The following is a 13,136-nucleotide window of genomic DNA, read 5'->3' as shown; positions in this document are numbered from 1 at the left end:
TAACTTTCCAATCTTCCTCTGAGCTTGTCCGTTCCACAACAGACCCCACAAAAGACACTTCCTGACCCTCCTGGTCACCGTCCACCTGCATCTCCTTAATGTAATCAGTTTTACACACCACTTTAAAATGGCCTATTCTGTTACATTTTCTGCATCTTTTATCTCTGGCCGGGCATATAGCACTCTGATCATGAGCCCGGTAGCACCGTGTGCATCGGCCATGTTGCGCCCATCCACTTCTAGGCCTTTCCAGTACTTTAGATCTACTGCTCACACTGTGCCTTTCACTAGTAATTTTCCTAGACTGTTGCACTTCATCCACAATACTCTCAGACCTCAGATCAGCGCTTTGCTTTTTCACCAGTTCACTCTGGTGGGCCATCCTAATAGCCCCGTCTAACGTTAAATCAGGCTCTAACTGCAGCTTCAGGGAGACTTCAGCATCTGCAATTCCAATAACTATTCTGTCTCTGATTTGCTCTTCTTTAGCAACACCAAACTCACAGAATTCAGCTAATTCATACAGGCTGCGCACAAATGACTCCACAGATTCTCCCACACGCTGATTACGTTTGTGAAAACAAGCTCTCTCATGAATCACATTTCTCTTGGGCACAAAGTGGGCACTGAGTTTATACATAACTATATCAAAGTTAAATTCTTCCCCTTCTTGGAAAATAAAAGCATTGAACACTGGCTCCACATCTTTCCCCATACAGTATAAAAGAGAATTAACTTGTACTTCACCACTCTCCTTGTTCAGTTTGGATGCAATCCTGAAGCGCTGAAACCGCTGACGCCATGTGGGCCAAGCTGCAGGCTGAGAAAAGTCAAAAGGCTCAGGTGGGGTAAACTTTGACATTGCAATCGATCAGGAACAGAAGCGCAGTCCAGAACTTCTGACACCATGTCATGAGATGCAGGACATATGCAGGACACAGCAATGATGGTACAACTCTATTTTATTACAGAGCATAACAATACACATCCAGACAGGTTGATTGTACTAAACTAACTGCGACACAGACACCGGACCTAAGCCCCGCCCACATGCTAGTGACATCACATCCTGCTCTCATCACACTGTGCATATATAAACATTTATTGTGTGTGCAGACTTTTGTAATACCGTACCTAATAACTGATATATACTGTGCATATATAAACATTATTGTGTGTGCAGAACTTACGTAATGCGGCACATAATTACTGATATATACAGTGCATATAAAATTTTTTATTGTGGGTGCAGACCTTATGTAATGCTGCACTTAATTACTGATATATACTGTGCATATATAAACATTTATTGTGTGTGCAGACCTTATGTAATGCTGCACTTAATTGCTGATATATACTGTGCATATATAAACATTTGTGTGTGCAGACTTTTGTAATACTGTACCTAATTACTGATATATACTGTGCATATATAAACATTATTGTGTGTGCAGAACTTACGTAATGCGGCACATAATTACTGATATATACTGTGCATATATAAACATTATTGTGTGTGCAGAACTTACGTAATGCGGCACATAATTACTGATATATACAGTGCATATAAATTTTTTTATTGTGGGTGCAGACCTTATGTAATGCTGCACTTAATTACTGTTATATACTGTACATATATAAACATTTATTGTGTGTGCAAACCTTATGTAATGCAGCACTTAATTACTGTTATATACTGTACATATATAAACATTTATTGTGTGTGCAGACCTTATGTAATACGGCACTTAATTACTGATATATACTGTGCATATATAAACATTTATTGTGTGTGCAGACCTTATGTAATGAAGCACTTAATTACTGATATATACTGTGCATATGTAAACATTTATTGTCTGTGCAGACCTTATGTAATGCAGCACTTAATTACTGATATATACTGTGCATATATAAACATTTATTGTGTGTGCAGACCTTATGTAATGCAGCACTTAATTACTGATATATACTGTGCATATATAAACATTTATTGTGTGTGCAGATCTTTTGTAATACAAAACTTAATTACTGATATATACTGTGCATATATAAACATTTATTGTGTGTGCAGACCTTATGTAATGCAACACTTCATTACTGATATATACTGTGCATATATAAACATTTATTGTGTGTGCAGACATTATGTAATGCAGCACTTAATTACTGATATATACTGTGTATATAAACATGTATTGTGTGTGCAGACCTTATGTAATGCGGCACTTAATTACTGATATATACTGTGCATATATAAACATTTATTGTGTGTGTGCAGATCTTATGTAATGCAACACTTAATTACTGATTTATACTGTGCATATATAAACATTTACTGTGTGTGCAGACCTTATATAATGTAGCACTTAATTACTGATATATACTGTGCATATATAAACATTTATTGTGTGTGCAGACCTTATGTAATGCGGCACTTAATTACTGATATATACTGTGCATATATAAACATTTATTGTGTGTGCAGACCTTATGTAATGTGGCATTTAATTACTGATATATACTGTGCATATATAAACATTTATTGTGTGTGTGCAGATCTTATGTAATGCAGCACTTAATTACTGATATATACTGTGCATATATAAACATTTATTGTGTGTGTGCAGACCTTATGTAATGTGGCATTTAATTACTGATATATACTGTGCATATATAAACATTTATTGTTTGTGCAGATCTTATGTAATGTATCACTTAATTACTGATATATACTGTGCATATATAAACATTTATTGTGTGTGCAGACCTTATGTAATGTGACACTTAATTACTGATATATACTGTGCATATATAAACATTTATTGTGTGTGCAGACCTTATGTAATGCAGCACTTAATTACTGATATATACTGTGCATATATAAACATTATTGTGTGTGCAGACTTTACGTAATGTAGCACTTAATTACTGATATATACTGTGCATATATAAACATTATTGTGTGTGCAGAGTAAGTATAAACTGATATATAAATAACTGTATTAATCACAGACTCACCTGAACTAGAAGGGGTCTGATAACTGTGTCTACCTTCCCCTGATTGGGTACATATACAGTCTGATTGTTATGCATCTCTTGCGTGTGCAGCGCTTCTGTCCGTACTGTGATGTTAACCTCCCCTGGGGAGAACAGAAAAGACTTTATGGTCACGGTTGAGACATAAAGAGAAATGTTATTACACAAGAGGAGAATTCATCATTTGATGCATATTAAAGGGACACAAATCCCAAAATGTTTCTTTCATGATTCAGTTAGAGAATAACATTTTATAAAAAGTTTCCAATTTATTTCTATTATTAAATTTGCTTTGTTCTCTTGTTATTCTTAGTTGATCAAAAAATAAGAAACAGTGGGCGCATAAAGCGGGAGGTTAAGTAAATATGTCTATTAAAAAATGTAGATGAGTTTATTTAAAAATAACTTCAAATGTACCGTTAATGTATAATCATAAATATTTATTAAAATGTTTAACTAATACAATAATGAACTGATATTTGATCCAATTATACTCAGAAAAAAATACTCAGAATCCTACAATTATTCTTCAAACCTTATATTGTATGTCAATAGCTTCATAGTAATACATAATAACTCAATGAAGTTGAGTTAGTTTAAATTTTAGTTCTCTAGAATTTTTTGAGTTTTATTTTAAATAATAAACTGATCTTATAGCTGTGTTTGTGAGATGGTTAAATGTGTATATTATTATATTTTATATAGGACTTTTATATTTAGTATTCATTGAGTAATTATGTATTACTATGAAGCTATTGACATACAATATAAGAAGGTTTGAAGAATAATTGTAGGATTGAACAGGGGAAACTTAATAAGCATGTGTCTTTGTATATCTTTTTCCCTCATTTAACATATGCTGGAAGGAAACGGATAATCAACAAATCAGGAGCTACAGCGGGGTATTTAAAAATGCACAGGTGCAGGGAGAAGTATCTTGACAAAGACCCATACGGGTTGAAACGCGTAGAGGAATCACCCTGCTACTTGATGATATCAACAAAACTGCTTTTTTGTTACTAAGTCCCTCTAACGGACTGAGATTAAAGGAGAACTCCATACCGCGTACTGTGTGAGTACTGAAGAGCGGTAACGGAATCAGAGGTTTTTCAATACCTCTCAGTAGACTTGCGCAAGTCTGAACAACCTGGAGGTTCCGGAAACCAGGTGACGTAGAAATTTTGGAGACCGCCAGCTGCGGTCGGCTGTTTGTTTGAGCAGAGCAGCTGAGACACAGAGTGGAGCCACGGTAAGAAGGCGGATAGCCTTAAGTCCCACAGATCAATAACGGAAAAACCCAGAGAGGCAAATTATCTCTGTTTTTTGCATAAACATTTATGGCAAATCTGACACAGCGCCAGTGATAAATACCGACGGCTGTTGACATTTGGGATCATTTCTTGGGAAGAGACTATATACTCTGCATTTAACCCTGCTGTATCTGGGCCTGTTATATAGCCCACTTTACAGACTTTTAAAGAAATAGACATTCCACTTTAAGTTATCATTAGAAGTGTGTCAACACTTCATGCTATCAGTGTGATTTTCCAGCAATATATTTAGATTGCATATATTCATTTTGGAACATTTTTATTGTTTTAAGGAAGTGTGTGAATGGTTGGTTGAACAACTATAGTTGGGAGTGATTGGATAATATTATTTTTTCTGAGTATTTTTTCTGAGTATAATTGGATCAAATATCAGTTCATTATTGTATTAGTTAAACATTTTAATAAATATTTATGATTATACATTAACGGTACATTTGAAGTTATTTTTAAATAAATCATCTACATTTTTTAATAGACATATTTACTTAACCTCCCGCTTTATGCGCCCACTGTTTCTTATTTTTTGATTGACTTAAATTGATAGAATCTAGGAAGGGGATAGTTTCTTCAGTGAGGCAGTGGAGGTTAGATTCAGCGCTTCACCCAAATTATTGGTTTTAAATTATTCTTAGTTGAAGAGATACCTAGATAGCCTGGTAGCGTGCACATGTCTGGGGTACTATGTGACAGTAAATAGTACTGCCATCTAGTGCTCTAGCTAATATATAACATGATTACAATACTGCTGCCATATAATGCTGCAGACACGTGCACGCTCCTGAGCTCACCTACCTGCTTTTCAACTAAGGATAACAATAAAATGAAGAGTAAATGTTTTGGTTGTATGTCCCTTTAAATAATGATTGGCCTGTGTTTAAGTTCATCAGAGCTGAAGATTTTATTTATAATATTGTTCTAAGTATTGTTGCAGACACTGCTTCCCATATAGTTCTTAAGACACGTGCACGCTCTTGAGTCTACCCCAGTATGCTCTCACAGAAAGAACCTATCAAAAGATACCAAGAGGAAAGGCTCAAATAGGTAATAAAAGTAAAGAAGAAATACTTTTTATCGCGTGACAGTTACGCCACTTGAAATCCCAGACTTTAGCTTTGAAGTCAGTTTGACAAGTCAGCTGTTTATGGTCAGCGGACTCTTGTTAGCTATTTTTGTTTAATAATTGTTTTATTTAAATCTCTTTTTTTTTTTTTTTACCTGATTTTATTTTTTTTAAATAAAATGATTTTTTTGAGGAAAAATCTACCTAAAGATAAATACATAATCTAAAGATAAATACATAACCTAAAGATAAATACATAATCTAAAGATAAATACATAACCTAAAGATAAATACATAACCTAAAGATAAATACATCATCTAAAGATATAGAATCGTTTTAATTATATAGCAAGAGGCTGTAATGGTTCATTCTATTTGGTCCAATCACAGTGTTCTGCTTCCCCAGAGGTTTCTGTCAGATTATTTTGGGTACTAAAAGCAAAAGTGCTTGACAGCCGACACGTTTCAGCAATGTGCAGTAATCATAGCCTATCTGACAAACTATTTATTTATTTAACCCCTTAACGACCACGGACGTACCTGGCACGTCCTTGGTCAAAATGAGCGCTGGAAGCAATTGCTTCCAGATGCTCTTAGGGTATTGCAGCAATGCCTCAATATTGAGGCATCATGCAATACCTTCCGGTCAGAAACTGATGGAGAGAGGGCCACTGGTAACGATCGTTGGTGGCATAGGAGGGTTAGGAGGGAGGCAGTTGGTGGCCCATCGCTGGAGGGTTGGGAGGAGGGCGGGAAGGGGGCAGGAACGGGTGGGAACACTACGCTATGGAAAAAAAAAGCAGTGAGTGGGAAATGAGGGAGAGGGGGATCCTATGTGGGTGAATGTGATGTGGGTAATCGATCTGGGAGGGGGAGGGGAGGAGGGTAATGAGGGGGGGCAGCTACACTACAGAAAAAATGTTTTTTTGTTTAAAAAAAAAAAAAAAAGTATAAATTGCAGCAAACTGGGTACTGGCAGACAGCTGCCAGTATCTAAGATGGCGGCAAATAGGTAGATGGGGGAGGATTAGAGATCTGTTTGGGGGGATCAGGGAGGTTGGGGGGTAAGGGGGGGATCCTACACTGCAGAAAATATATTTAAGATGGGGGTAAACATTGGGGGGTGGGGGAGGGAAGAGAGCTGTTTGAGAGGGATCAGTGAGGGGTCAGGGGGTGGGATGTGTCAGGTGGGAGGGTAACCTATACACTAAAGCTATAATTAACCCTACAAAGCTACCTAATTAACCCCTTCACTGCTGGGCATCATACAAGTGTGGTGCGCAGCTGCAATTATCTTAACAAAGGGGATCCCAGAGAAATATTTACAAATATTAGTGCCATAATTGCACAAGCTGTTTGTAAATAATTTTAGTGAGAAACCTAAAGTTTGTGAAAAGCGAACAATTTTTTTTTTATTTGATCACATTTGGCGCTGAAATGGTGGCATTAAATATACCAAAATGGGCCTAGATCAATACTTTGGGTTGTCTACTAAAAAATATATATATAGTTTTGATAGGTAACTATAAAAAAGGCTCTATTTCTGTAAATGTAATAACAAAAATGCTAAAAATACTCTGGTCTTTTGGGGAAGTTTTAATCTGAAATTCCCGGCCCGTTAAACATTGGGTATTTCTAAACTCAGGACAAAATTGAGAAACTATTTAGCATGGGTGTTTTTTTGTGGTTCTAGATGTGTAACAGATTTTGGGGGTCAAAGTTAGAAAAAAAATTGTTAAATTTTTTCATCTTATTTTTTAAATTATTTTTTTATAGTAAATTATAAGATATGATGAAAATATTGGTATCTTTAGAAAGTCCATTTAATGGGGAGAAAAATGGTATATAATATGTGTGGGTACAGTAAATGAGTATATAAATAGTGATGTCCCGAACTGTTCGCCGGAGAACAGTTCCCGGCGAACATAGCTTGTTCGCGTTCGCCGCCGCTGGTGAACATATGCGATGTTCGATCCGCCCCCTATTCGTCATCATTGAGTAAACTTTGACCCTGTATCTCACAGTCTGCAGACACATTACAGCCAATCAGCAGCAGACACTCCCTTCCAGACCCTCCCAGGTCCCGGGCAGCAGCCATTTTAGAATCATTGTGATGCAGCTTTTGAAGAGAGAGGAGGTTTAGTGTTGCAGCTCCTGATTTTATAGGGAAATTGATAGCTAGGCTAGTGTATTTAGTCTCCACTACAGTCCTGAAGGACTCATCTGATCTCTGCTGTAAGGACAGCACCCCAAAAAGCCCTTTTTAGGACTACATCCGGCTTTTTTTTTCCAGTCTTTTTTTTTTTGCATAGGGCTAGAACTCCAGTCGTTTTTTTTTTTTGCATTTGCCTGCCTGCCTGCCACCAGCCTGTGTGTGAGCCTCACAGCATATATTATGCCAACTTGCTCACTGCCACTACTCATATCTGGTGGTGCAACATTATTTTAAATTAAAAAAAAAAAACTTTTACATTAGTTTGCTAATTGCAAGTTTAATCTAATTTAATTTGCCATCAGGCCTGTGTGCCAGGCCACAGCAGCATATACTGTGATTAATTCCTCTGTGCCACCACTCATATCTGGTGGTGTAAAATTATTTTAAATTAAAAAAAAAAAACTTTTACATTAGTTTGCTAATTGCAAGTTTAATCTAATTTAATTTGCCATCAGGCCTGTGTGCCAGGCACACAGCATATACTGTGATTAATTCCTCTGTGCCACCACTCATATCTGGTGGTCTAACATTAGTGTAAATTAAAAAAAAAAAAAACTTTGACATTAGTTTGCTAATTGCAAGTTTAATCTAATTTCATTTTCCATCAGGCCTGTGTGCCAGGCCACAGCAAGCATATACTGTGATTAATTGCTCTGTGCCACCACTCATATCTGATGGTGTAACATTATTGTAAATTTAAAAAAAAAAAAAATTACATTAGTTTGTTAGTGTAATCTAATTTCATTTTCCATCAGGCCTGGGTCTCTCAGGCACACAGCATATACTGTTTTTAATTGTTCTGTGCCACCACTCATATCTGGTGTTGTAACGTAACATTATTGTAAATTTAAAAAAAAACTAATTTACATTAGTTTGTTAGTGTAATCTAATTTAATTTTCCATCAGGCCTGGGTCTCTCAGGCACACAGCATATACTGTTATTAATTACTCTGTGCCACCACTCATATCTGGTGTAACATTATTTTAAATTTAAAAAAAAAAAAAAACTTTTACATTAGTTTGCTAATTGCAAATTTAATCTAATTTCATTTTCCATCAGGCCTGTGTGCCACGCCCACAGCAAGCATATACTGTGATTAATTCTTCTGTGCCACCACTCATATCTGGTGGTGTAACGTAACATTATTGTAAATTTAAAAAAAAACTAATTTACATTAGTTTGTTAGTGTAATCTAATTTAATTTTCCATCAGGCCTGGGTCTCTCAGGCACACAGCATATACTGTTATTAATTACTCTGTGCCACCACTCATATCTGGTGTAACATTATTTTAAATTTAAAAAAAAAAAAAAAACTTTTACATTAGTTTGCTAATTGCAAATTTAATCTAATTTCATTTTCCATCAGGCCTGTGTGCCAGGCCCACAGCAAGCATATACTGCAATTTTTTTTACATTAATTTGTTAGTGTAATCTAATTTCATTTTCCATCAAGCCTGGGTCTCTCAGGCACACAGCATATACTGTGATTAATTGCTCTGTGCCACCACTCATATCTGTTGTAACATTAGTGTACATTTTTATAAAAAAATTGTTTACATCAGTCTGCTAGTGTTATTTAATTTTAGTTGCCAGGGCAGCCTGCCACTAGTGCCAGCCTGTGTGTCAGGCTCCCAGCATATACTGTGCCTTCTTCCATCCCCAGTGCCACCACTTATATCTGTTGTAACATTAGTGTAACTTTAAAAAAAAAAAACTTTTACATCAGTCTGCTAGTGTTTTTTTAATTTTAGTTTCCAGGCCAGCCTGCCACTAGTGCCAGCCTGTGTGTCAGGCTCCCAGCATATACTGTGCCTACTTCCATCCTCAGTGCCACCACTCATATCTTCTTCTTTAATAGTAGTGTAAGTGTACATTTAAAAAAACTAAACTTTTTGGATTGTGAAACATCAGTCTGCTTTTTTGTTTCAGGCTCACAGCGTATACTGTGCCCACTTGCCCAGTGGCACCACTCATATTTTGTTTAATAGTAGTGTAAGTCTACATTAAAAAAAAAAAAATGACAGGCAGAGGCAGGCCACCCCGCAGGGGCCGTTGTGTTCGTGGTGCTGTTATTCCCTTTGGCCATAGAATAATGCCCAGTGTTAGGGCACGTACCATGAACCCGAAAAGTTCTGATGAAATAGTTGACTTTATAACACAGGACACCCAATCTGCTACAGCTTCCGCTCGTAACCTTGACGCACCATCCACCTCCAGCATAGCTTCTGGCACCTCTCAAGTGACCAGTGCCACTCGCCCGCCTGCCGCCACCATCAACACTAGCACCACAGCCGCTTCACTTGATCTGTCAGAGGAGGTATTGACACATCAGTTGGAAGAAATGAGTGATGCGCAACCATCATTGACAGAGGATGTAGATAACAGTGATATGTCTCAGTCAGCCAGCATTACAGACATGGACGTACGGTGTGATGATGATGATGTTGTACCCGCTGCTGCTTCCTTTGTTGATTTGTCAGATACAAGTGAAGCGGTTGATGATGATGGGTCCGTGGATGTCACGTGGGTGCCCGCTAGAAGAAGAAGAGGGGTAAAGATCAGATGGGGAGACAGAGAGGAGGAGGAGGAGATGAGTTGGAAGCAGGGGGAGGTTGTCGCAAGGAGATAGTGGCACAGTCAGACAGCATGCATCGGCCTCCGGGGTCAGCCAGATAGCACGCCAATCAACGCATGCTGTTGCCACCACCAGAATGCCATCATCGCAGAGCTCAGCAGTGTGGCATTTTTTGTGTGTGTCTGCCTCTGACAACAGCGATGCCATTTGCAACCTGTGCCAAAAGAAACTGAGTCATGGGAAGTCCAACACCCACCTAGGTACAACTGCTTTGCGAAGGCACATGGTCTCACATCACAAACGCAGATGGGATGAACACATGAGTAGAAGCAGCACCCAAACTCAAAGCCGCCATCCTCCTCCTGCTCCAGCATCTTCATCCACGTCAACCACTGCTGTCCTTGCCCCCTCTCCACCATCCACCACTCAGTCTCTCTTACGTAGCAGTTCCTGCTCATCTGCCCACAGTCAGGTTTCTGTCAAGGAAATGTTTGAGCGTAAGAAGCCAATGTCCCAAAGCCACCCCCTTGCCCGGCCTCTGACAGCAGGCTTGTCAGAACTCTTAGCCCGCCAGCTTTTACCATACAAGCTGGTGGAGTCTGAGGCGTTCAAAAAATTTGTATCTATTGGGACACCGCAGTGGAAGGTACCCGGCAGAAATTTTTTTTCTCAAAAGGCAATCCCCAACCTGTACTCGATTGTGCAAAAGGAAGTAATGTCATGTCTGGCACACAGCGTTGAGGCAAGGGTCCATATGACCACTGATAGCTGGTCTGCAGGTATATCACCTACACTGCTCATTGGGTAAACCTGCTGGTGGCTGACAAGCATGGAATGCGTGGCTCTGCAGAACAGTTGGTGACACCGCCACGACTTGCAGGCAGGTCTGCTGCTACCTCCTCTACTCCTCCTACTCCATCCTCTTCCATAACCTCTTCCTCGGCTGATTGCTCTTCTGCTGCGGCATCTTGCTCCACATCAACGGCACCCCCCCCAGCTCCCCAGGTACTATTCAACATCCCGGATACGGCAGTGTCACGCCGTCTTGGGGTTGACTTGCCTCAAAGCAGAGAGTCACACCGCACCGTCACTCCTGTCCACCCTGAAAGCACAGGTGGATCAGTGGCTGACTCCGCACCAACTGGAGATTGGCAAGGTTGTTTCTGACAATGGAAGTAATTTGGTGGCGGCATTGAAATTGGGCAAGTTGACACATGTCCCGTGCATGGCACATGTGTGTAATCTGATTGTACAACGCTTTGTGCTTAAGTACACAGGCTTACAGGACGTCCTGAAGCAGGCCAGGAAGGTGTGTGGCCATTACAGGCGTTCCTACACGGCCATGGTGCACTTGTCCGATATCCAGCGTTGAAACAACCTGCCAGTGAGGCGCTTAATTTGCGACAGCCCAACACGTTGGAATTCAACACTCCTAATGTTCGATTGCCTGCTCCAACAAGAAAGAGCTGTTAACGAGTATTTGTATGACCGGGGTGCTAGGACAGCCTCTGGGGAGCTGGGGATTTTTTTTCCACGTTACTGGATGCTCATGCGTAATGCCTGTAGGCTCATGCGTCCTTTTGAGGAGGTGACAAACCTTGTCAGTCACACCGAAGGCACCATCAGCGACATCATACCATTTGTTTTCTTCCTGGAGCGTGTCCTGCGAAGAGTGCTGGATCAGGCCGTAGATGAGCGTGAAGAGGAAGAGTTGTGGTCTCCATCACCACCAGAATCAGCCTTATCAGCATCGCTTGCTGGAACAGCGTCAACGCAGGAAGAGGATTGTGAGGAAGAGGAGTCAGAGGAGGAATGTGGCTTTGAGGAGGAGGAGGAAGACCAAGCACAACAGGCATCCCAGGGTGCTCGTTGTTGTCACCTATCTGGTACCCGTAGTGTTGTACGTGGCTGGGGGGAAGAAGATAACTTCAGTGAGGACGAGGAACGGGACATGATTAGCTCGGCATCCAACCTTGTGAAAATGGGGTCTTTCATGCTGTCATGCCTGTTGAGGGACCTTCGCATATAAAAGCTTAAGGAGAACGACCTGTACTGGGTGTCCATGCTACTAGACCCCCGGTATAAGCATAAAGTAACTGAAATGTTACCAATTTCCCGCAAGTCGGAAAGGATGGAGCAGTTAAAAAATAAATTAAAAACTAGCATATAAGGGTGATGTCACAGCAGCACAACGGGAATCTAACAGGGGAAGAGATGAAATTAATACTCCTCCTCCCACGACCACGCCGGCAAGGACAGCACGCTTTCCAGACGTGATGTTGATGGAGAAAATGCGAACCTTTTTAACTCCTATGCATCGCCACGGCCCTTCGGGATCCAGCCTCAGAGAAAGACTCAACCGACAGGTATCAGACTACCTAGCATTAACTGCGGATCTCGACACTCTTAGGAGCGATGGACCCCTTGACTACTGGGTGTGCAGGCTTGACCTGTGGCCTGAGCTATCCCAATTTGCAATCAAACTTCTGGCCTGCCCCTCTTCAAGTGTCCTTTCAGAAAGGACCTTCAGTGCAGCAGGAGGTTTTGTCACTGAAAAGAGAAGTCGCCTAGGTCAAAAAAGTCTTGATTATCTCACCTTTATTAAAATGAATGAGGGATGGATCCTGAAGGGACTGACATTGGGCGATACATTTGAGTAATAAAGGCCTGATGAAATGAGCTGCCTTGGGCTACAAATGGTACACACGCTGCTGTATTTTATCTTCGAATGGCGGATGACTTGTGTGACTTATCCGCCAACAACTAGTGTTCAAGCCTCAAGGTTTTAGTGCACTTTCGAACTGTTCTACAAACATAAATTTTTCTTGCCGCTGCTAAAGCTTACGGCTGCAACAATACCTTATTTTTCAGGCATTTGGACATGCCTAATTTTTCTGGCCTCTGGTGCTGCACT

The 13,136-nt window shown here is 39.9% G+C and overlaps 1 protein-coding gene across 1 annotated transcript in view; it reads right to left on the bottom strand.

Moving 5' to 3' along the window:
* LOC128635707 (alpha-2-macroglobulin) overlaps positions 1–13,136 on the bottom strand; it is an 806,957-nt gene that overhangs the window by 359,792 nt on the left and 434,029 nt on the right. Inside the window, exon 18 of the mRNA XM_053688833.1 lies at positions 3,022–3,143. Coding sequence (XP_053544808.1) covers positions 3,022–3,143 — 122 coding nt within the window. The remainder of the gene's footprint in view (positions 1–3,021; positions 3,144–13,136) is intronic.

The sequence above is a fragment of the Bombina bombina genome, chromosome 7 (assembly GCF_027579735.1).
Source record: "Bombina bombina isolate aBomBom1 chromosome 7, aBomBom1.pri, whole genome shotgun sequence".
Taxonomy (NCBI): Eukaryota; Metazoa; Chordata; class Amphibia; order Anura; family Bombinatoridae; genus Bombina; species Bombina bombina.
This window is presented reverse-complemented; position numbering and strand designations above follow the sequence as displayed.